Source organism: Episyrphus balteatus, chromosome 1 (assembly GCF_945859705.1).
Source record: "Episyrphus balteatus chromosome 1, idEpiBalt1.1, whole genome shotgun sequence".
Taxonomy (NCBI): Eukaryota; Metazoa; Arthropoda; class Insecta; order Diptera; family Syrphidae; genus Episyrphus; species Episyrphus balteatus.
The window spans coordinates 78,416,086-78,443,175 of record NC_079134.1 but is presented as its reverse complement, the minus strand read 5'-3'; the positions used below and the strand labels follow the sequence as shown (position 1 = coordinate 78,443,175).

Genomic DNA, 27,090 nt, shown 5'->3' with positions numbered 1-27,090 from the left:
GTCGGACTCATCAGTTGACTTAAGTGAGCTCAACCTTGTCTGAACGCCAATTTTTGGTTTGGACTGTAAATTAATAATTTAACAAGTCCAATAAATAAATACTTTAATCTACAAAAAAAAATATTAATACAACGAAAAGTTTCGTTATCTAACGAATACTTTTTCGTAATTTAATTAATATATTCATAAAATTTACGAAAAAATTCGTTAGCTAACGAAAGTTCTTTCATAAATTAATCAAAAAATACATTGACTAACGAAAAATATCACCGTGGTTAATTAAATTTTACGTTAATCGATGAAAAATTTCGTAAAGTGATGTAAAAATTTATTAACTCTCGATCAAAAATTTTTATGAAAAATTTCATTTAAATACTACAGTTTTCGTTGATTGATGAAGTTCTTCATTAACGTATGAAAGCCATTTCGTTGAGCCAATTAAATTTTTCATCGGCTGAAAATTAATTAAATTTTCGTTGGCTCAACGAATTTTTTCGTTGTATTTACGTAAGGATTTGGTTCAGTGCGGAAATGTATCGTGGGGTCGTATTTTAAAATGTCACCTTGCTTCCTGAGAAATTTTATGGTAAACCAGCTGTTCGCTTGTGGAACGTATTAAGCCAAAAACAAACAGGGTGACACTTAACTTTTAAATTAAGGGTGGGTGTTTTCAAATCGGGGTAAGGTACTTTTGAATATTTTCTTAATTTTAGGTGGTGAGGTTAGGGGTCCCTACAAATGTTGAAAATTATAGGTAAGTGGGAACTAAGAAACACATATTGTAAATCTTCTTTGAAAAAATCTTGCCTACCTACAATTTTGAATTAAGAAAATGGAGAATGTATAAAAATAATAGAAAAGAATAAAAATATTGAATTAATAAAAGATGGTGCTATTTTGTTATCAGGCAACCATACAGAAGATAACAACTCTGTAGATGGAGTTTACTTAATAATTTTTGAAAATGAAACTATAATTGATAATAATTATAACCTATGAAAATCCATCTTCTAAAATATGGAATTATATAAGAACAACCCATGTTAACAATTTTGTAATAACAAAATTTAAACTCAGATAATGAATATTTGAAATTTAAAAATTTAATGTCTAAAATAACGAAACATTTTGAAAACCATTCAATTTATATTGTCCTATTGCTATTAATCATTATTTTAACATGTATTATTTTATCTAAGTATATCAAAAAGTTATGTAACAAACAATTAAAAGTAAAGCAAAACCAAGAGGAAATAGTATTCAATAATACAAACAAAAAAAAAAATTTTTCACGAAAGAGGGGAGTTAACACACTCTTTTTACATTTAAGTTACCATTGAAAATAGTGTCAAATATATAATATCTAAGCTAACCCAATCAGCCTGCTAAGAGCTGTATACAAATATATTAATTCCCCAGCATCCGGAGTAATGCAATTGATACCCCTGAGATGCAGTGCATTATAAGTTAGGTATACAAAATCTAGCTTAAAACGGTCTCCGAACTATAAAAAAATGGTGAAAAAATGTTGTACTTTGAGATTCAGCCCTTAAAATCCACACCCAATTTGGTGCTTAAGCATTTAAAAATAAATATTTTCAAAAAGAACAAGTACTCTTCTGAAGAAATGAAAAATCTGAAATTGACCGATAAATGGCCGAGTAAAAAATCGTTGAAATCTGAAAACATTGAAAAACTATTTTTGACGATAACTTGAAATTTTGAGGATCTACGACAAATTTCAAGTGCCGAAATATGATGTACTCAGTAATTCCTACAACCTCTGGTAGGTCACTTCCAAAGTAATTGACTTGATTTTTATTTTGTAACACAGTGTAATTAATTTGCATGAGAATCAAAAATAAAATTTACAGAAAAACTTGTGTTGGAAGTTTATATATCGTAAAGACTTATAAAAGTTTTTGCACCATTAATTCTTTGGTTTTGCTGCTTAAACAAATTATTTATCCAAGTCTAAAATGTATCCCAATTCAGACAGCTAAAGAGCCCATCAACGGCTGAAAATTTTTTTATTCACCTCAATAGTTAACAGAGGTTAGAGGTTAAATATTTAACCCAATTCACACACGGCCTAGGGCAAAAAAAAACCTATTTTGATAAGGAAGGTTTTACTTTTCGTCATCAATAATTTTTGTGGGAATAATTTAGTCTTTTTTCAATTAACTTCTTCTATAGTAAAAGTATGAGTTTCGTCTTTCGTGTCAACAAAAATGTCGAGGTTTTAATGAAAGCCAACGTCGCGATCGTAGAGGATTCTAAAAAAATGGTTTTCGTCGCTTCGACCTAAATTAATGTTAAGATTTTCTTGAAATTTGTTATATATACCTATGTAGATCATTTTTGCGTAGTTCCCCAGACGCGCTTTTTTCTAATATCTCCTTTAGAACCCCCGCACTAGAGTTCCCAACTGTCCTCCTTTGCGACCTTTGCGCGGCAGTCACCTTGTCGTGGTGCAGAGGCTGGAGTTTCAAAGATTCATCTGACCTGTTGGTTTGGAGCAATCTAAATTGACAGTAATTTTGAGGAGTTGCGACTAAGAACTGCCACCCCTAATCCAGGGTGTTACGCAACCGTGCCTATTGGATGGTTTGCAGCCAGGGGTATCCGGCTATATTCTTACGGTGCCTCTTTGAAACCGGGTCGAATCAAAGTGTAACCAAGACCTTACCATATCATGCGGAGCTCAAATATGGCGGACCTACCTTTCTCTACCTACTCGTGGGATTTATATGTCAAAAAAAAATACAGCAAAAACTATAAAAAATTCCTCATTCAGCGGGATGCCACCGTGGATGAAATTGCGAATCGGATGGAGAGGAATCTTCATCGAGACGATTCGAGACTGAGAAGTAGTAAGGACCACAGCAGAAAACCTCCTAGGGACGAACGAAACCGGGCAGAAAGAAGAGAAGCATCTACTTCTAGTCGAAGGAGAACACCTCCTAGACGAAGAGAAAATGCTACTCGAACTACATCCTCTACTCGCCAAGAGAGAATACCTCCCGGGCGATCTAGAGATGTAGCCAAAGCCAAAGATGGCACCAGGGATAGGAATACCCCATCCTCAAAATCAGGATATTAAGAAAATGATCACGATTAAGATGCTCACTGCCTAGAAACTTCTTTCTATACGTCTTGAATATGGGACAGACTCCTACAAAATGGTATGTATTTTCGGCTGCATCGAGATTACAGATTGTACAAATGCCTACAGATTCTCTGTTGAATGCTCGTGCGTTAAGATTGAGCAGTCCACATCGAGACCTGAAAACCAAACTAATCATCTCCCGTGAGTTCTGATCATTGAAATAATTTGGAACTTCCATGTATTTAAGGTTGCAGTACTCGTCGTGAAATTGTGATTGTGTAGCTCGTTGAGTGTGTTCTATCCAGTGTTTTTCTCTAAGTTTAGAGCAAACTTCTATGTGCATTTTACTCCACTCAGACTTTGCGGACCAATTGAAAACAATTCCAACTTGATTGAAACCTTTATGCAGCATACTCTTATAACAAGTGTGTAACTCAATTAAAATATTTATATAACATTGGAATGGTTCAAGTAGTTGGTACAAGACAAATTAAAATCATTTTTTGTACCTACCTACAATACAAATATAATACAAATTTTAAGAAAGCATGAACTTTTTTATTAGCCTTTATGACTAAACACAATCTACATTTGATTCGATGTCTTTTTTAGGCAAATATAAACTTCCTTATTGTACGTTAGGGTGGGTCGATTTTACTTAATTTTTTTTTTGTCACTGAGTGTGAAATATCACTAAGTGTAAATATAAAAAAAAGGTTATACGTATTTGGCTATTAGTTCTTTATCTAGCAAAGATATGAACAAATGCGTTATGAATTAAAACTCATGAATTGTTTAGTTTTCCATTTCTATAATTAGCTAGGTAAGGCATTTGCTAGAACAAATATTTAAGAGTTCAATGTAACTTATTTTGTTGATGCTTCACTTCACACTCAGTTAAATACACATATTTTATAACATTCTATCAATGGTTGATATCGAAAATATTAAAAACAAAAATAAAATTGATCCACCCTAGTATTCATGCATATCCCTTCTAAAGTGGTGTTTTTCTTTTATTTTGGTTATTGTCCCACAGTTTAATGAAACAAAACAACCAACATAAGCACTTAATCGTTGTTATAACATAATATGTAGTGTATATAATTTCATGTTTAAATGTATTTAATTTGTTTTTGTTCGCCAATAGTTTCATTCAACATATGCAAAATCAAGAACTGATTCAGATATAACATCCAAACATCAATGTAACTTAATAGTTAATATGATTTTTTATCTTTATCATTCAGGGATGTTTCTGTTTTATGTTGGTTTTTTATTAGTTTTGCTTAGCAAATGTCAAACAAAGAAAAATTTCCACATACAAGGATCAAACATCAATGTAACTCAGTCGATTCTACATTTTTTCATGTATTGAAGTTGAAACAACAACGAGTTCCAAATGATATTATAGTTATTTTTCTGGAGCTCCGAATTATAGTTTTTGTTAATTCCATTTTGACAGATGATGCTAGTTGTAGTACTTAGTTGTAAATCCATGGAAGCAAAATGAAATATTATTATATGCCAGAGTTGCCTAAGACTATAAAACAAATTTACAGGCCACAAAACAAAAATTGTAGATTTCTGGATGGAAAAACAAAAATATTTTAATATTATTACAAATACCAACATAATAAGAAATTTAATTTTCACATATAAAAGTCATATCTAATTTTATAATTTTTTTTCACAATTCGTTCCGTATTTCATAGATGCCTAGACTAGAAGTCAGGGTTTTTTAATCAAAAAGGGTTGTAGCCATTTTTTTTTTATTAATTTCATATTTATGGCTTTAAAAAAAATGGCAATTAGCATTTGGAGGTTTAATGTGACTTAAAATAAAAACATACTTAAAGTGCAAAATAAGAAAAATGTAAACAGAAAATACCGATGGCAAGCCTGAAAAGTAGATTAAAAGTAAATGATATTTTGTTGTTTATTTTATTTTTCCGTCTGAATCTGTTTCGTTGCTGCTAGGATTTCTTAGTACTTTAAATTATGTTTCAGTAACAGAGTGTATATTTTATTATAAACTAGCATATTTGTCTGTTGCACCAAAATTGTAAAATGGTTGAAAGGGATTGTTTTATAACATTAAGTTTTAATACAGTCAAATAAGGAGAAAAAAAGGGTAAATCTCGGAATGAATGTTAGTAGAAATTTTTTTTGCTCAATATCTTCCTTTTGCCATTCTATAATATATCTCAAAAGTCTAGAAAAATCTCATGTCCGCTTGTCGCGATTTCAAGGTCAAATCGCGAAATGGAGATTTTCAAAATTAGCAAAAATAGGCTATGGTATTATATACATATATGATACATGATTTCAAGGTATTTTTTAATGCTGATTCCAAAAAATCCAAAATCAAGACAATCTGACGTCTCTGGAAAAAGTTATACCTGTTTTTCATCTGTCAACTCATATTATTATAACAGTTGCAAATTTACTGCCGAAAACCCCTAAAAGTTATGGTAGACGAACCAAATTTTGCATGAAGATTTAAGAATCCATCATTATTAAAAATCAAAACAATCCATTACAAAAAATATATATACCTATGAAATAATGGTATTTTTTGATGAAGGGGCAAATTTTAGGATATGCACTAAAGAAGATTCTTGTTCATCTTAGGAATAAGTGCTAATAGGCTAATTTTTTCATTTTAATCTTTGTTTGGATATTCTTTAATTACCCTCAAAAATCAAAAAAAAATCTAATGTCCGCAGGTCCTAATTTTCTTGGTTTGAAGATAAGTTGCAGATTTTAAAAAAATAATAAGAAAAGTTTAAATTTTTATATGTATACCAACATAAGCGACATGATTTAAAGGTATTTTTTAACAATTATTCCAACAAAACTCACAAACAAGTCAACCTGACCATCCCTGAAAAGTAATGCACCTTATTCATGTTGATCTGACACAAATATCTGAAGTGTAGTTTTTCAATTTTTTAAAATCTGCACCTTATCTTCAAACCAAGAAAATTAGGACTTGCGGACATGAGATTTTTTTTAGATTTTTGAGGGTACTTAAAGAATATCCAAACAAAGATTAAAATGAAAAAATTAGCCTATTAGCACTTATTCCTAAGATGAACAAGAATCTTCTTTAGTGCATATCCTAAAATTTGCCCCTTCATCAAAAAATACCATTATTTCGTAGGTATATATATTTTTTGTAATGGATTGTTTTGATTTTTAATAATGATTGATTCTAAAATCTTCATGCAAAATTTGGTTCATCTACCATAACTTTTAGGGGTTTTCGGCAATAAGTTTGCAACTGTTATAATAATATGAGTTGACAGATGAAAAACAGGTATAACTTTTTCCAGAGACGTCAGATTGTCTTGATTTCAGATTTTTTGGAATCAGCATTAAAAAATACCTTGAAATCATGTATCATATATGTATATAATACCATAGCCTATTTTTGCTAATTTTGAAAATCTCCATTTCGCGATTTGGCCTTGAAATCGCGACAAGCGGACATGAGATTTTTCTAGACTTTTGAGATATGTTATAGAATGGCAAAAGGAAGATATTGAGCAAAAAAAATTTCTACTAACATTCATTCCGAGGTTAAACCCTTATTTGACTGGATTATTTCTATTTTGTTCAAGTTATATGTTTAATAACATGGAAGTTTTAATTTGAAATTCTCTTGTTTTAGTGTGGTTTCTTGCAACAAGCGCCATTTTGACTTCCATCAAACAAGAATTGTATCTAATATAATGAATTTTAAAATGGTTTTTCATATTCTTGTTACTGTCTCCATATTAAATTTCAGTGAAAAGGGACGTATTTTTCATTTTCTTACATTATCCAGTTTTTTTCCGACTTTTATACCTAAATACAAAAAATTATTATTTGTTAATTTGCAATTTATTTCTCTAATTTCACTAATTTATGTGGCGCGTGAATTTTATAGAGGCAAAACATTAATCTTTATGATAAAAATAGTAATTGCATTACAATTTCCGTTCATAAACAACTAAAACCTTCATTTTCAATCATAATTATTATACGTATTATATTGATTTAGTACTTTGGATTTTTAATTTTTTTATAACATCGTAAGACATAAACATTTTATGAGAATTAGAATAATAACATTTCGGAAACTTTTTAGATGTTTTCGAAACAAAAACTTCATTTAATTATAACAAATCCTAACAAAAATAATAAAAGTCACTACTTTCTTTAACATTTCTACAACATTTGTAAAGCTGATGTTCGACTTCATTCATAGTTGCAAACTTATTAAGTTTACTTTCATGAAACATGTTTTTAGTTCAGAAAACACAAATAAGACCAAGAAATAACAAAATTTAACCTTTATAAAACACAATTGCCACAAATTTGTTGCAAATCAAGAGGGGAAATGCGGCTGTTTGGGTTACAATATTGTATAAGAATATGTTTCTGAAATCAATGGAAAACAATTTGATTGTTTTACTGGAGTTACATCTGCAAAATTAAAACCCATCTGTGCTATTCGGGTTATAGGTAAGTCCCTCAAAATCCAGGAACAAGGTAAGAGGAAAAATCACCATAATACCCCTCCCCAAAGGCAAGAGGTGAAAAAAACCAAGATTGGGCAACTCAGTAGAAGCGGGATCAAACACCGCGCTGAACACTAGCAAGAGACCACTGTCGTACGCCAATACCACCAAAAGCGTAAGGATAGCCATTCTACCAAGAGAATATCCTGACGTAACTCTTGGTACCGACGAACTGACAGCACTCGAGGAGGCGATTATTGAGGAAGTGTCTTTGGGCTGGAAACATAATAGACCGAGAGCCAGCGACCTAAAGTTTGCAGGTAATTGCTTAGTATTCACCCCTATGAAATATGTTTAAGGACATCCCCAGGCATGTTACTGCAAAAAAAAAAGTCTCGTGAGACGTGGCAAAAACGGTCTGCCAAGCACTTGAATGTGAAAAAAATTTTAAATTAAGAACTCGACCTTAAATCAAAAAAAAAATATTTAAAGAGAACGGCAACACTTACAAAACTAAACGATACCTTTTTTTAAAGGTAAAAAGTTATACTACTTTTTGGTTTTTATATAAATGTTTTTTGATGAATAGTTTTTGAAACAAAAAATTTCAAACACAAAATTTTGAAAAAAAATTCAAAAAAAGTTCAAACAGTTTTTTTTTTCATAAAATTTACCCAATAAAGTATTATTTTTTTTTTGTTTTAATTTCTTTTATTTTGAGTCAAACACCGAAAACTAAAAGTTAAAATCTCTTTTACTTTTCGAGAAAACTGAAAATTACCAAACCTTCTATTTTTTCACCAACGCCAAAATTACGGCTATTAATTATGTCTTTCAGAAAGGAAGTAAGATGTTCACGGGTTTTATTGCAGGAATCGTTCAATGGGTTATAAAAAAGATAAAACCGTGGAGTGCTATTAAATGAGAGGGTGGGAACTGGAGATAGGGGTGCAAAAGCCCCCTTTTTGGTTTTTTCAATATATCTCGTAAACAAAGCATAATTTTGAGATATTGTTCTTAATAAACTTTGTAGAGAATAAAATTTCCTATAATAATAATGTTTTTTAAAAATTTATAAAAAAAATTTCCTTAACAAAACAGTCAAAACAAACAAAAAAAAAATCAAACAAAATCAATTTTTTTAGTTTTTTTACTTTTTTGGTTGTGTCTCTTATTTGGGCTGAGATAGACATTAACATTGCTCTAATAAAACATAGAAGATTAAATTTTCTTTGAAATGCTGGTCTCATCAAATTTTTTCATTGAAAATTAACCAAAATATGGCCATTTGAACCTATCTTTTTTTCGCAGATTCAGTTTTTCTCAAGTAAAAAAGAAAAATTTGAGGGGAAAGTACTATAACTTAGCAACCAAGAATTGATAGCGGTTTTTTGTAGAAGGGTTAAATACAATCATTTTTTACTATGGGAGGGGGTGTCTATCTTCCCCCGTTTAGGCGGAAGGGGTTATTAAAAAAAAGAAAAATACTTAAAATCAAAAAAATTTATTAAAAAACAACGGTAACACTTACAGTTATGAACGATACTTTTTTCGAATGCTAAAATTATACACTAAATTTAAATTTTTAAGTTAAGTTATTTAAACCGACTATTTCGAAATAAACGATTTCAAAGTCAAAATTTTAGAAAAAAAAGTTTAAAAAACACGTTGATTACTATTTTAAGAATGACTTTGGATTTCAATACGAAGTTTATCCATAAAGTAAACAGCTTCAATTGATTTCTTATCAAAAACTGAAAATCATTATGTTCCTATGCCTTCTTGTTTTCCTTAAAAAATTAAAAAATGCAAAAACTACTTTCTTTACCAGGCTCATTCATTTATTTTGAAAACAATTGATTTAAATAACTTAACTTAAAAATTTAAATTAAGTTTATAATTTTAGCTTTTGAAAAAAGTATCGTTCATAACTGTAAGTGTTACCGTTGTTTTTTAATAAATTTTTTTGATTTTAAGTATTTTTCTTTTTTTTAATAACCCCTTCCGCCTAAACGGGGGAAGATAGACACCCCCTCCCATAGTAAAAAATGATTGTATTTAATCCTTCTACAAAAACCGCTATCAATTCTTGGTTGCTAAGTTATAGTACTTTCCCCTCAAATTTTTCTTTTTTACTTGAGAAAAACTGAATCTGCGAAAAAAAGATAGGTTCAAATGGCCATATTTTGGTTAATTTTCAATGAAAAAATTTGATGAGACCAGCATTTCAAAGAAAATTTAATCTTCTATGTTTTATTAGAGCAATGTTAATGTCTATCTCAGCCCAAATAAGAGACACAACCAATAAAGTAAAAAAACTAAAAAAATTGATTTTGTTTGATTTTTTTTTTGTTTGTTTTGACTGTTTTGTAAAGGAAATTTTTTTTATAAATTTTTAAAAAACATTATTATTATAGGAAATTTTATTCTCTACAAAATTTATTAAGAACAATATCTCAAAATTATGCTTTGTTTACGAGATATATTGAAAAAAACCAAAAAGGGGGCTTTTGCACCCCTATCTCCAGTTCCCACCCTCTCATTTAATAGCACTCCACGGTTTTATCTTTTTTATAACCCATTGAACGATTCCTGCAATAAAACCCGTGAACATCTTACTTCCTTTCTGAAAGACATAATTAATAGCCGTAATTTTGGCGTTGGTGAAAAAATAGAAGGTTTGGTAATTTTCAGTTTTCTCGAAAAGTAAAAGAGATTTTAACTTTTAGTTTTCGGTGTTTGACTCAAAATATATAAGAGAAATTAAAACAAAAAAAAAATAATACTTTATTGGGTAAATTTTATGAAAAAAAAACTGTTTGAACTTTTTTTGAATTTTTTTTCAAAATTTTGTGTTTGAAATTTTTTGTTTCAAAAACTATTCATCAAAAAACATTTATATAAAAACCAAAAAGTAGTATAACTTTTTACCTTTAAAAAAAGGTATCGTTTAGTTTTGTAAGTGTTGCCGTTCTCTTTAAATATTTTTTTTTTGATTTAAGGTCGAGTTCTTAATTTAAAATTTTTTTCACATTCAAGTGCTTGGCAGACCGTTTTTGCCACGTCTCACGAGACTTTTTTTTTTGCAGTAACATGCCTGGGGATGTCCTTAAACATATTTCATAGGGGTGAATACTAAGCAATTACCTGCAAACTTTAGGTCGCTGGCTCTTAGACTATAAGCTACAGTTTAACGGGATTCACTTTAAAACAGGCCTGCTCGTTGTAGACTGTGCTGGTCAACAAACAGCGGACTGGCTTAAAAAGAAAGCCACTGGTGGCAAAGATCGACACCAACTCTGCCAAAACCATCACAAATGCAGGTCACGAACTGCAGTTTAAGTTCGGGAAAATCCCCATAACTGGCCTCCAGAAAAATACTGTAGAGGCAAATACACACCCAACTACCTCTGACTCCACAGACCAACCTCCAACCACCTTCCAAACCCCAAAACCCCCTCTCCAATAAATCCTATTCCCTTACAACCACCAGCCACCACCCCCTCCAAGTCTTCCAGTAGTAGTACAGGTAAACCAAGATGCCGAGATGGAGAAAGGCTCAGTGAACGGAGAAGATGAGGGCATGGCCCTCTCTCCTTCACGAGTGAACCCTGATGAAGTGCTTCCAACTGAAGAGGAGGAAGAACATCTGCTTGCAGATCAAGGGGCATTCGCCCCCATTCTGTAAACAAAATGACCGGACGCGGGATCAGTGCCAGCCTAGACCAAGTTAACGTCCACCATGCTGAAGCGGCTTCGGCTGTCATATCAAGGAAATTCACGGCGGATAACCTGGGTTTAGTGCTAATCCAAGAACCCTGGATTAAAGGGGGTCAAGTAAGGGGCCTAACAAGTAAGGACTCCAATATAATATGGGACACGAGAAGCACCTCGCCCAGAACATGCATAATGATCAGAAATAATATAAATTTTATATGTCTTTCAGAATTTATGACGCGGGACCTTGGATAGTGGGATACAAGCCCAGATATACATCGGGGACAATCCCTGCACGATAATTGTAGCTGCAGCATACTTTGCCGGTAATGATGACGACATACCGCCCGCTGAAGTACAGAAGCTGGTTGACTACTGCAACAATAAAAAACTACCGTTGTTGGTTAGATGCGACGCCAACGCTCACCATACAACGTGGGGTAGTTCCGATATTAATCAAAGGGGTGAGTACCTTTTAAATTTTATTATCGAAAAAAATCTAGATACATTAAATTTAGGGAATACCCCAACTTTTGTAACTAGAACTAGAAATGAAGTGTTAGACTTGACATTCGGAACCCCGAATGTAAGCAGCTTAATAAAGGATTGGAAAGTTTCCAACGAACCCTCACTGTCTGATCATAGAATCATAACGTTTAACCTTGAAGGCCTTCAAACAGAGAATACCTCTTTAAAAAATTCAAGAAAAACGAACTAGAATATCTACAAAACTGCTCTAAAGAGCAATCTTGAACAAATTGGTCCAGCTAGAACGACAACAAGTCACTATGAGTTGGAGCAAATAGTTAATGAGGTCAGTGGGCAATAAATGAGGAATTCGAACTCAGTTGCCCTATAAAGCCCATGAAAAGACAGAAAGATGCACCTTGGTGGAACAAAAATCTGTCAATACTAAGATCCAGTATAATATAAGAAAACTTTTTAATGAGGCGAAAAGAACCGGAGAGTGGAATCACTACAGAACAGAACTGACTAATTACAGCAAAGAAATAAGAAGAGTCAAAAGAAACAGTTTTAGGAGCTTCTGTGAGAGTATCTCCTCTCCTGCTGCAGCAAGACTGCATAAAGTACTAGCAAAAGAAAAAACTATAAAATCGCTAGCTCTGCGTAAACCGGACGGCAGTTTTACTGAAAACGAAGAGCAAAAGTCAACACTGTTACTAAACACTCATTTTTCGGGAAGCTCTCCATTGATAGGCCTCCAAATAGAGAGAATACCTCCTATGTCTAATCGTGAAGACTGGAAGACAGCCTCAACTATCTGTTCAGGAAAAAGGATTGAATGGGTAATAAATACCTTTCAACCCTTCAAGTCACCCGGTGTGGATGGCATCTTTCCCACACTTCTACAAATAGGTAAAGAAGAGTTAATGCCACAGCTAATTAGCATTCTGCGAAGCAGCGTAGCACTTGAGTATACACCAAGTAGTCTTTGGAGAAGAGCTAAAGTAATCTTCATTCCCAAAATAGGGAAGAAGGATACAACCCATCCAAAGTCATTCAGCCCAATAAGCTTAACATCTTTCCTACTGAAGACATTGGAAAAACTAATTGACAACTTCATAAGATCAGAAGTACTCATAAAAATGCCTCTGAATAGTAGCCAACATGCCTACAGGGAAGGTAAGTCAACTCTATACGAATTAACGAACACCGTACAAAAAGCATTAAACGTTAAAGAAACTGCACTATGCGCCTTCCTAGATATAGAGGGGGCCTTCGATAACACCTCTCATGAATCAGTATCTAAGGTTCTTGTAAGAAAGCGTGTTCCGCCCACCATTACAAATAGGATTGAGAAAATGTTGAGCACAAGAACGGCAGAGGCAACTACAGATGTAACAACACAGAAAATCATCACAACAAGAGGATGTCCACAGAGAAGGGTTTTATCACCCTTGCTGTGAAGCCTTGTAGTGGATGAATTACTGGAACATCTTACATCCCAAGGTATTCGATGTCTGGGTTTTGCTGACGATATTGTAATAACCGCCTACGGGAAGTTCGAGGAGACCCTTTGCGATATCATCCAAAGAGGACTTTCAGCTACAAGTAAATGGTGTTTAACGGTGGGGCTAAATATCAACCCAGCAAAAACTACAATTGTACCATTCACAAGGAAACGGCTTTTGCCTCATATCAGACCTATCCAGCTAGCTGGTAAGGTCATTGAACTAAAGAGAGAGGTAAAATATCTAGGTATCACACTAGACAGTAAACTCGTCTGGAATAAACACTTAGAAATAACAGTCAGGAAAGCCACAAAAGCCCTTATGATATGTCGGATGTATAACATGATGGTGAGGCCAATTACAACTAAAAAGACATTAAACAAAGTTAAAAGATTGGCCTGCTTATGCATTACCAGCTCAATGAGAACTTGCCCTACAGCAGCAATGGAAGTCATCCTCCACTTAACACCACTTCATTAAGTTTCATTAAGTTTCATTAAGTAGTATTGCTAACGGAACAATCTTGAGATTTGCAAAGGAGGGAACTGGTACGGGCAAGAGTATTGGCCTCAAAGAAAGGGACTCAATATCGAACACCACAGTTAAAAACCTCCTTGACATACCAAGAGTCAAGCAATCTCAATCAAGAAATACAATTTTGAGAAAAACTTTCAAACACGGTTTAGTAGCAAGGCAATGTGGGTAAGTGAATCCACGAACTACACTTTCAATGCAAACGCCATCAAGTGGTACACTGATGGATCGAGAACAGCTGATGGAACTGGAGCAGAAATATTTGGGCCTAGAACCAAAATTTCCATTCCAATGGGACAGTTTCCTAGCATTTTTCAAGCGGAAATCAACGCTATAGATAAATGCGCAGAACGAAATCTCGAAAGAAAATACAAAAACCAAAACATTGCCATCATGTCTGATAGCCAGGCCGCACTTAAAGCTATAAACTCATAGGCAAACTCGTATGGGAATGTGTGAAGAAGCTGAACGAGCTTGGCAAGGCAAATAAAATAACACTGTACTGGGTTCCCGAACATGTTGGAGTACAAGGGAACGAAGAAGCAGACAAGTAAAGATCTACCGTCGATAGAAATACTCCAGTTAATCAAATACCTAAAAAGTATCAAACTGGAGACCGTACTGTAAGTAGTAAATTGCAGCCAAATTTGGGGACACAATAGACCTTTAAGGTCGCATTCATTCATTCATTCATTCATTCATTCATTCATTCATTCATTCATTCATTCATTCATTCATTCATTCATTCATTCATTCATTCATTCATTCATTCATTCATTCATTCATTCATTCATTCATTCATTCATTCATTCATTCATTCATTCATTCATTCATTCATTCATTCATTCATTCATTCATTCATTCATTCATTCATTCATTCATTCATTCATTCATTCATTCATTCATTCATTCATTCATTCATTCATTCATTCATTCATTCATTCATTCATTCATTCATTCATTCATTCATTCATTCATTCATTCATTCATTCATTCATTCATTCATTCATTCATTCATTCATTCATTCATTCATTCATTCATTCATTCATTCATTCATTCATTCATTCATTCATTCATTCATTCATTCATTCATTCATTCATTCATTTATTCATTCATTCATTCATTCATTCATTCATTCATTCATTCATTCATTCAATCATTCATTCATTCATTCATTCATTCATTCATTCATTCATTCATTCATTCATTCATTCATTCATTCATTCATTCATTCATTCATTCATTCATTCATTCATTCATTCATTCATTCATTCATTCATTCATTCATTCATTCATTCATTCATTCATTCATTCATTCATTCATTCATTCATTCATTCATTCATTCATTCATTCATTCATTCATTCATTCATTCATTCATTCATTCATTCATTCATTCATTCATTCATTCATTCATTCATTCATTCATTCATTCATTCATTCATTCATTCATTCATTCATTCATTCATTCATTCATTCATTCATTCATTCATTCATTCATTCATTCATTCATTCATTCATTCATTCATTCATTCATTCATTCATTCATTCATTCATTCATTCATTCATTCATTCATTCATTCATTCATTCATTCATTCATTCATTCATTCATTCATTCATTCATTCATTCATTCATTCATTCATTCATTCATTCATTCATTCATTCATTCATTCATTCATTCATTCATTCATTCATTCATTCATTCATTCATTCATTCATTCATTCATTCATTCATTCATTCATTCATTCATTCATTCATTCATTCATTCATTCATTCATTCATTCATTCATTCATTCATTCATTCATTCATTCATTCATTCATTCATTCATTCATTCATTCATTCATTCATTCATTCATTCATTCATTCATTCATTCATTCATTCATTCATTCATTCATTCATTCATTCATTCATTCATTCATTCATTCATTCATTCATTCATTCATTCATTCATATTCATTCATTCATTCATTCATTCATTCATTCATTCATTCATTCATTCATTCATTCATTCATTCATTCATTCATTCATTCATTCATTCATTCATTCATTCATTCATTCATTCATTCATTCATTCATTCATTCATTCATTCATTCATTCATTCATTCATTCATTCATTCATTCATTCATTCATTCATTCATTCATTCATTCATTCATTCATTCATTCATTCATTCATTCATTCATTCATTCATTCATTCATTCATTCATTCATTCATTCATTCATTCATTCATTCATTCATTCATTCATTCATTCATTCATTCATTCATTCATTCATTCATTCATTCATTCATTCATTCATTCATTCATTCATTCATTCATTCATTCATTCATTCATTCATTCATTCATTCATTCATTCATTCATTCATTCATTCATTCATTCATTCATTCATTCATTCATTCATTCATTCATTCATTCATTCATCATACATGTAACTGAGGTTTAGAATAAAAGCAAATTGCAAAATCATTGTGTGTGTTTGTATGCGTGAGTGGATTGCTAACATCTTCATTTGTCCTCCTTTTGGGAGGACAGCCCTCCTTTTCACATTTTTGCCTCTTCTGTCCTTTTAAGCTTTTAAATGTTATCTTTTTTCAAAATAAATATATTACATTCATTAAAATTTAGAAATATTTATTCTATTTACAAAAACAAAAGACAATATAATAATACCTTTACGATAGCAAAACTATCTATCTTTTGAATTTCAAAAAAAAAAAAAAAAAAAAAAAATCAAAAATCAAAAAGCGAAGAAGTTCGAGACTCTTGGCCAAATAATAACAATGGAAAGTGATGCAAAGAACTTAAAAAAGTTTTAGCTTAAGGGTTATAAGCATGGTTTACCAACTCTCGTTGACATTCAGTCTTGAGTTTTAAAGAGTGAATTAAGACTTGGTCCAAGCCATGGATCTCGCCAAAGATTATTTAAAATTAAATGAAACTGTTGAGTTTTACCAAACATTTTTGGCAAACGATTATGTCGGGGATCGAACTGAAGACTTCAACTCTCTAGTTGCATGTCTACCGCCTGAACCAATCCTATAGAAATATTGGTCACAATTTTTGTTCTAATGCCAAGTTGAAAAAAAAGAAATTTTTACAAAAATTTTAAAAAGATTTTCTCTATGAAAAAAAATCTATGGAAAAACCTTATTAATCGTTGATTTTAATGAGGTTTCTTCATAAAACAGTTCAATAAGGCAGTATGTTAGTTTTTAGGTAGACATATTTTTCTCTGTGTGAAGAATTAAAAACTCGGAAAAGATATTTAATCTGAAAGAATAATACTTCCGCTTTATTTTCGTTTGATTCAAAGTAGAAAATTTAAGTAAAAGATGATAAAATAAGAAATATTTGTTTTGGAAATAAATATTTACGTGGAACACACAAGACGTCTCTGTTTTTCTCTCTGTTATCCGCTCTATGTCCACCAGCACAGTCACCGATTGAAAATCTAAAAGGAAAAATAGTGTGTTATTGTTTTTAAGTAATAATCTAGATCTAGGTTAAAAATATAAGTCTGCAAGAATAATACCTATATTTATTAAATGCCCCTGGAACCCAGATTGAACTTAATTATAGAAGAATAGATTTTGACAATGTATTTTAAGATAACTGCGTTCATTTAAAAGTGTTTCTTTCTTTTTAAAATTAAGTCGCATTGAACTGAAACTTTGTACATAATAATAATAAATAATGCAGATCAGGCAACACAATATTTTGGTGATACGGACTTGAAAGAGGAGCATTGGGGCTCGAAACAACCCAAATCAATTTGATCATACTTCTGACTTATGTATTGAACTGAAAGCTTTGTGCATATATAAATGGAGCTCATAAATATCTCCTTGAGGATCCATTCTAAATTAAGCAAATTCTGGTTGGTTAGTATATTAGTTTATATTATTTTTTACAAACAGATACAAAAATAATTCTTAAAATTACAAAAGATTAAAACAACAACGTATATTTGGGTGCTTCGAAAATGTTTGTTGTTCTTTTTTTAACTCTTAAGTCTTAACCCCCCCCCCCTCCCCCGCTGTAGGTGCTGTAGCTAAACACTTAATGATCACTATTTTATTTCTAGTTACTTATGCATTTAACATAAGAATTTTCGTTGTCTAATTCAAACTGGAATTGCACTAGGGCTGATGATTCGACCCGGGTATTATGCTACCCGGGTACTCGGTTACCCGGGAAGCTTGTACCCGGGTAGTAAATTACCCGAGTACCCGGGACTCGGGTAAAATGGCTACTACCCGGGTAACCGGGTACCGGGGTAAGCGAAATTACCCGGGTGCCCGGGTAACCGGGTAACCGAATATACAAATAAAAACAATTATATTACTATCTTTATCACTTTTTTAAAAGCATTTTACTAGTCGTGGAAAAATATTTGGTAAAAGTAGGAAGCAATTCCGATATATTCAGTGACAAATAATACCCGGGTAATCGGGTAATCGGGTAGTTGGGTACCCGGGTACCCGGGTAGTTTCGGGTACCCGGGTAGTACCCGGGAATTACCCGATTTACCCGAGTACCCGGGTACTACCCGGGTAACCGGTTACCCGGGTATCATCAGCTATAAATTGCACCAACTAATTTTCTTAACTTTAAGATAACTAGCCCCAGTTTAGTTTTAGGGGGAGGGCAGCTGGAGCCGTCGCCCAGAGGCGCGAGAATTGAACTTTTACCAGGGGCGTACACTCCATTGGGGCAAGTGGGGCGGTGCCCCGGGGCCCCCAACACGCCAGGGCCTCGTAAGGAGACTATGCAGAGAAGCCAACTGGTTATAAAAGTATCGAAGCAAAAAGACATGAATCACTTCGGACACAAGAGAGACAAAAAAATTAAATATTATCTTGGGGCCCCAAAAATTATTACTTGCATATTCTTAGCGACCAATAAATGATAGGTACATCAGACGCCCCATAAAATATAAGTGGGCGTATACATACTTTTTTATTTGTTCTTATTTTCTATATCAAAGGGGCCCCAAAATTTAGTCTTGTCCCGGGGCCCCCACAACTCAACGAACGCCCCTGACTTTTACATAGGTCAATATAAATAACGAAATATTTCAAATCGATGTTTTATTTATTTTTACTTTCACCAAGTTGCCATAATTTTTTTTCTATTTTACTTCTTCAAAGGCGTTTTTATTTTGTATGCTTAGATTTTTGAATAATGAAGGCGCCCCCTAATTTTGGGTTGATTTATTTGGCTTCCGGAAGGAAAATGGTCTCCAGAATCTTCGTCTTGTCCAAACAATAAGCCCCAATTTCTCTTGAACTCCTCCGACCATTTTAAATTTTGCAAAGGCGCCTCTATATTTAAGTCAATAAATCTCGACTGAAAAGGTAAAGTATCTTAAGTCGACTTAAGATGTTTCGCGTTTTTTTGTTGAACCTCATTGCCATTCTAAAGGCCTACAGTTCTGTCTTATCAGCATCTTTCTATCTCACTCCTTTGCTTTTTTATGCACAAAAACAATTTCATCTTATGTTCAAAAGACACATCTTAACACGCGGTAAAATATCTTAAGTCCACATAAGATTTTGTGTTGTGTAGACTTAAGATTATATTGGGTTAAGGCTTTTTCATTCTTGTGAAATCTTAAATTATCTTATGTTGACTTAAGATATTTTCACGCGTGCAAGCAGAAACAAAATTCATCCTTAAGTTGACATAAGATAAAATACGTTAAAAAATTCGAAAAAAGTGTGAAAAGGCAAATCATCTTATGCCAGCATAAGATGATTTTTTGAATTTCAAACTGAAATTTTTCTCTCCCTAAGTAGTCATAGGATATTTTACCGTTTGCAAACCAACAAAAATTCTCGTAAGAAGAAGAACATAAGATGTTTTTCTGCGTAGTTTGACTCTGATTTTTCATTTGTGCGCGCGTTTTTATTTTAGTGAAGTGAGTTAATAATTCAGTTTTTTTTTCATTTAGTGTTTGAAATTTGATTTTATATAGTGATTCGTGTGCTGGCCAAAACAAAAACGCTTTTGTGTCAACTATGTTTTCAATTTTTTTACAGAGAAAAGAACCAAAGCACAAATCCACCACCCACAAGATTGGTACTTATTTATTTCATCTTTGGGAACAAAAAACACTTTCAAAGTCCTAGAAATGAAACAATCGATGTTCTTAAATTTTTCAGCGGTCTTAAAAGAAAAATTTATGTGGCGCAAAAAAAACAATCGCGGAGAAGCTTTTAAATGGAGCTCCATAAGATGGCTTAGATACACAAAAACGTTTGGCAAATAGAGTATAAGATTAGTTTAGATGAATCCGAGGAATTAAAATCTTGAACATAAAAAAAGAGGATTTAGCAAAGTAACTACAAGTATGGTTAAAATTCCATAGGATGAACCCATTCAAATAAGCTCTGCAAAAAAAAAAGATCTTCTTGATATGCTCGACTTAATTAATTCTAATTTTCACGACTTTTAACTTAACCTGCGTTCCGATGATCAACCAGTTCACCCAGACATATCAGATGAATCAGAAGAACCGGATGAATCAGAATACGGGACCTAATTTTTGCATTAATTATAATTTTTTCTTAATTTTAAGACCACATTAAAAATGCTATATGAAATCAAATTAAGTTTTTTGTTTCAGTTTTTTTTTTTATATTCTTTGTTTTTTTCTAATGAATTTATAATTTGGTTTAAGTATTTTAATTTCTATTAATTTTATTTAGTTTTTTCTGTTTTTTGTTTTCATTATTTAAAGTTTATCTTAACAAGAAATGTGATTATTTAATTTTAAGGGCTTTAAGTTTTTCAAATAAAAAACAGAAAATATCATCTTAAGTCTCTTTTTTTCCACTTTTGCACATGCGAATCATCTTAAATGGACATAAGAATTGAAAACGACCTTTGAAAACACGAGGCAAAATATCTTATCTCAACTTAAGATTTTGGAAATTAATATAAAATAAAATTTAAAGAAAAGCCAAATTATCTTAAGCCACATTTTTCCTTATAACGGGAAAAATAATAAAAATATCTTTTTGAAATAAATTAAAAAAAAAAGATCATAAAATTTAACATCTAAATGTTTTATACAATTAAGTCTACACTTGAAAGAATTTTTGGGAGGCAACTTTGAAGTTTGTTTTTGCTCTCCTGAAAAATCATCAAAATTGACATAAGATACTTTACCTTTTCAGTCGAGAAATCATAGCTGGTAATATAGAGGTGGTGTATGTTTCTTTATTTTTTTCTGGATATGGAAAAGAATAGACCGGCGCGAGACAAAATAGTTCATGGAGAATATTCAGACTGCAATGAATAAAGAAACAGAACTGGACCGAAAAAATTAAAATAAGCTCAGCTGTACAGTCATATTTATGTGTCAAAACAAAATAAATATGTATTCACGAAATGGGTTATTTCGACAATTTCAAAGTAACGGAGAAGAAATATTGACCTTCGTTTCCAGTTTGTCTCGTTGGAAAAGCAATTTTTTTTCTTGAAACCTGGTAGGTCTTAAGGGCTCAGGTGTTCTAGAATACAATACAAATTTTTATTTTTTTTTAGGTTGTTATTTTCTTAACTGCTTGCTCTTTAACCATCACAAATAATTTTCAAATTTCAAGAAAAACTAATTAAACGTAGCCAAATTATTCACAGGTAAAGCGGTAACGCGTACAAGTCTTCTCCGTTACCGTCTGTGTCTGTTAATAATTAAGCTATTTTGAATTTGTTTTTCTTGAAAGTTCTAGAACTTCAACTTTATAATAAGCCCTTAAGACCCACCAAGTTTCAAGAAAAAATATTGCTTCTTCAACGTGAAAATGTCCTAAAAATGCAAATGGAATAGCTGATTTGCAAAATATTGTACTTTAAAGAATTAAATAGATAAAGATTTGAATAGTTGCAAATAGGTGCAACATAAGCACTCTAAAACTTTCGGTATTTATTATTATTGTCCAAAATTTTCATATATTTCAAACTAGACGCGAGAACTACCCCGAGCTCATTTTCAATTCTTGAAAAATTGACAGCTCCTCCATTACTCATAAAACCTACGTTTGTGTGTGAGAATACAAAAATACTTGTATAACGCTTATAAGAAACTCAAAAATTGCAAAATATTTGTTTCTTATAACCGAGTGTTTCTTATATTCTTAGAACGGATATGAGAAACAAGTTTCTTATACGGATATAAGAAAAAAGTTTCTTATACCTACAAATATACCTACCCAGTAGTACCAAAAACTTACATATCCTAGCCTAATTATTCAATTATTAAAAATTATATTATAAAACACGGACCTTTAAGGTCATCACGTAATCAGTAATCTTTTCTATTTTTTCCCGACTTAATTTCTTCAAGCATTATCAATTTAGTTTTAAGTGAAATATTATTTCCCAACATTTTTAGCAAAGGTAAACACAGCAGAGACAGAAAGAACACAAATCCAATAAATAAAAAATTGAACACTGAACTAAAATTCTCTTCAAATAATGTCAGACTCAAATGACATTTGCACAGGTTGCTTTGAATTTTTCTGAAGGGTTCATGTTTGTTTAGTTTTTTGATTTTTTTGAAAGTTTCTTAAATCCAACCAACTTTACGTGTGAACAAGAAAGTTCGGGCTTTGAAAAATGTTTCTTTTATCAATGTTTTTCTTATAAACGTGTTTCTTATAAACACATAACACGGTGTAACACTCAAAAAATACGCGGGCGGAGACCTATCACGTTTTGTAGAGCTAGTCGCACTGATTACGAAACGGTATTTAAAAAGTCCCTAACACCCCCAAAATCTGGAGTTAGGGGCAAAAAACGGTTTTTTTGACCGTCACCCATTATTATGTTATATGAACAACATTCAATCAAGTAAAAATGTTAAGTCAAATTAAAAACATTTGAGGCGCAATGCAAACACCAGTGGATTTAATTGTTCTTAATTATAAATTAAAAAAAGGTCACTGTGGTGTATACGTATTTTTTTTTGGCGTGGTGAATACAAACTAATTCTTCTATATTTTTTAAACTAAGCGTAAGATAGCAAAAATAAAAGTTGGGCTATCCTGGACTAACGTTGGGCAAACGAACCACAGTACAAAACCAACAATTTTTGCACTGAATACAAAAAAAAATATTTTTTGTGATTTTTGAGGTGAAAAAAAAAAAATAATTCCGTTATAATTTTAAAACTAAGGGTGAGCTAACGAAAAAAAATCTTGGGCTATCCTGGGCTAACCTTGGGAAATCGAACCAGACAGGTTTGAAGAAAAAATTAGGACCTGGGGGTGCCAGCTCCACATAGCCGATGTTCTCTTCGTCGTTGGTTGATATCAAATCCTCATCCAAATATTCCTTAGCTTCTAAGTACCGCTGGTTAGGATGTCTTGGCTCGTTCATGACGCTGCCTATTTTTGGGTTAGGGTGGTTGGTCAGGTTCTATAGGCATCTTCTGCTTGATTGGATAAGATATTTGGGGAGCGGGTCAAAATTCTGACTTCAAAGTTTTGATGTACAAAATTCTGCTTTTTTCTATTCTGTTTTTCAAATTCTGCTTTTTTCTATTCGTGTTTCAAAATTCTGCTTTTTACAACTCTGCCAGCATTTTTTTTTTTTAATTCTGCTAATTCTGCTTTTTTTCAAAGCATATGCGTTTACTATACCAAAATACAAATTTTTAATTTTTTTTTAGGTTGTTATTTTCTTAACTGCTTGCTCTTTAACCATCACAAATAATTTTCAAACTGCTTAGGGTACTGACTTTCTTATAACTCACATCTATACGAGTATACCGTTGAAAACTAATTATAGAAACGATGTGATGTGATAAAGTATATTCTTTGTCTTTTTTAATGTTTTGAAAACTTTAATTCCTAGGATTAAGCTCTATCTGAGGTTTATCAAACTATTGAAAAATTGGCCCTAATTAAATAATGTTGAATTATTATTTTTCGAAGAATTTTGACCCGAACCCGGTATTTGTCGAGTTTTATAAATTTGGCTTCTTCATACCGTCTCTTCTTGCTGACGTGTTTCCTGCGTATCCTGTCGTAGTGGAGTCTGTGCAGATCCTTAAGATCTTTCTATCCCGGATTGCTAACTTGTTTAGATGGGGTTTTGTCACCGTGAACCACATAGGAAAACTGTAGGTGATGATAGGCATGATAAGCTGCTTGTACAGGAGAAGCTTTGTCTTTTGGCTGAGCCCGTTTCTTTTCCGCATAAGCCCATTATTGCGATGAAAGTCGAAAACTCGTACAGTCGTCTTTTGTGGGCTTCCACTTTCCTTGCGGCTAATATGGGTGACTTATGTAGACTTCGCGTATGTGAGAGAGTCGTCTGCAAACAGGAGATTCTGAGCTAATTCTGGTTGTGGCTGATTGGATGTGTAAATATTGAAGGATGTGTAAATAGCTTCGATCCTTGTGCGACTCCCGCATTGAATATCCTCATTGTTGATTGGCTGTTTCCTAATTTTACAAAGAACGATCTGGGCCCTATTTCATAAAACTAATACTATTTCATAAGTCTAATACTAATCTTATACTAATTTCCAAATTATTAGTTCTAATAAAAATTGGACTAATGAAATTCAGTTTCATAAAAATAAGTTCCGGGACTAATAATATCCTTTGATTTCACAGGGGAATTACACTGGTCAACAAAATTTAACTTTTTTTTTGCCACAAGAACCAAAATATACTTTTCTAGTAGTTTTTGGGGTGCTGAATCTGAATCTGAAGTCAGACAAATTTTATTGGCCTCCGTTTTTGAAATATTACCGTTATAAAATGCTAAAAATCGTCAATTTGGCTGTTTTTTCACGTAAATACGGCAGAGTAGCCATAGTGATGGATACCGTGATAAAGCAAACAAAAACTAATTAGTTATTCACTGACCGAATCTAGTTAAACAATTATTTTTTTGAACACAAACTTATCGAGATCTCTCCAATACAATAAAACACTTGACACAACTATTCGATTTGTCAACAATAAGACTTTTTTATCCAACAAATCCATCCGAAGAACGCAAACCTCAAGTTGGTGAAAAAATGACTTCACTCTCTTGCACTGACGCTGCTTTTGTTTTTTTATCCGCCATTTTGGATCCGCCATCTTGAATTTTATTTTTCTGATATAAAATTTGACATCAGCGACCCCAAAAACCTATATAACTTGACCCTTGACCGAATTTTAATATTTTTTTTTAGGCGCCATTTTGGATCCGCCATTTTGAATTTGATTTTTTAAATTCAAAATTCGACATCAGCGACCCCAAAAACCCGCATAACCCGACCCTCGACCGAATTTCAATGATTTTGATTTTTTTCAGCCTCCATTTTGGATCCGCCATTTTGAATTTCCATTTTTTTTAGCTGGATAAAATAGTATCGGGATTTTCCGAGACATTCCTGAAGAAATTAGATTTTTCTCGTATATATTGACGGTACAGGGAAATTATGAACAATGTTGATTGAAAACGCCATGTTAATCAAATGGCAGAATTCACGTGCTTTGCGGCACGTGTTATTATTGAGATAAGCGTTTGAAATTTTGAGGGTATTTTTATTTATTTATTTGGAAACTTTTTAGGGGGCGAGGCACTTTAATTTCGGAAAAGAGAGGTATAAGGACAAATCTAATAAAGGTATATTTTGGTTGTTGTGGCAAAAACCTTGTTGACCAGTGTTATTAGTGAAAAATTAAAATTTACTCCTACCGACCAAGGTTCGAATATCGTTGTTGATGAAGTTGTTTTTTATTTGTTTTTTTTTTTTTTTTAACATAACACACTTAAATAAAAATTAATTGCGATATACGTGACTACCATAGGGCTAGGTATAGGTAAAAAAAATTAAGCTCGATACGATGATAGAAAATGCGAAGAAAGAGGGCCCCACAATTCTGTCTGCTAAAAAAAATTACCTACTATCGAAATTGGGATTTTTTTTTTTTGAAAAATCAATTTATGGAAAATATATGAATTAATTTTATTGAAACTTTTTTTTTTTGCAAAATTTAAATAAAAAAATACTATTGATAAAAAAAAACTCTTACGATTTTCAAAAATGTTTGTCTCAAAACTAATTGTTATACAAGAAACTAAATGACATACTTAAATTCGAATGTATTATTAACTATAAAATTGACTCTTTGCTTAAAGAAGCGAACACGTCAAGGTTTTATGAGTTCGTACTCCTCCCACTCGTCTTCACTATTAGAAAACATTTAAATGTTAAATATAAACTAATATATTGCAATTTTTTTGACAGCGTTTTCAGCTATTAACCGTTTTTGTTTACTTTAATTTTTTATTAGAGTATTTCAACCTATGTTCGTAACTAATAAACACAAAATATAAATTTATTAGTGCGGGAGAAAAATTCACTAATAAAATTATCGATATGAAATTTCATCTTTCTACAGTAATAATTTCCCACTAATAATATTGGCGCTGGAGAAATAATTTACTAGTGCGGAAAAAGTTTTATGAAAAACGTTTTTTTAATAAACTAGTAATTATTAGTAAATTCGCTTATATTTATTAGACTAATAGTTTTATGAAATACAGCCCTGGAATGAAGAAAACTGTAAATATTTTTGATTAGTGAAATTGGAAATCTTAGCAGGAAGAGTTTGTGAATAAGTCCTTGTATCCAGACCCTGTCAAATGCTTTGTCTATGTCGAGAAAACTTGAGTTTTAGGAGTGGATGGAGTGTAGAATGTTTTTCCCGGAATCCGAACTGCATATATGGCACTATGCAGTTGTCGCTGCAAAAAGATTTCAGCAGCTTAAGTATAAGCTTCTCGAGTATCTTGCTCATATTGCTTAGAAGTGAAATGGGCCTATATCCAAAGACGGGAAAGCGCCTATGAGACGCAAAACTATGATACGCGCGACTATGATACGTGTAACGATGTTACGAATTCAAATAATACGAACTTTTTTTTTGTGTTGTTTTTGATCTGGCAACAGTAAGAGGAACGTTGTGAAATAATGACAATAATGAAACACAAGATGTCGTCGGTTCAAAGGAAAAACTCACTAAGTGCTACTGAAATCCTATGTAGTTAGTGAGTTTTTCCTTTGGACCGACGATGTGTAATCAGATTGGTCAAACATTAATAAATAAACCAAGGAGAAGATGGGATTGGTTGAAATTTTTTTCATGAGGTTTCAGAGAATATGTATGAATACGAAAAAGAGGTCTCAGGTCAGATGTATATGTACATGGGTTTGACAACTCATG

At 32.3% G+C, this 27,090-nt stretch overlaps 1 protein-coding gene across 6 annotated transcripts in view; it reads right to left on the bottom strand.

Annotated features, from left to right (window-relative positions):
• LOC129905220 (receptor-type tyrosine-protein phosphatase mu) overlaps positions 1-27,090 on the bottom strand; it is a 1,191,339-nt gene that overhangs the window by 399,090 nt on the left and 765,159 nt on the right. For all 6 annotated transcript variants that reach the window (XM_055980653.1, XM_055980654.1, XM_055980652.1 and 3 more), the window contains one exon: positions 17,227-17,303. In XM_055980653.1, coding sequence (XP_055836628.1) covers positions 17,227-17,303 — 77 coding nt within the window. The remainder of the gene's footprint in view (positions 1-17,226; positions 17,304-27,090) is intronic.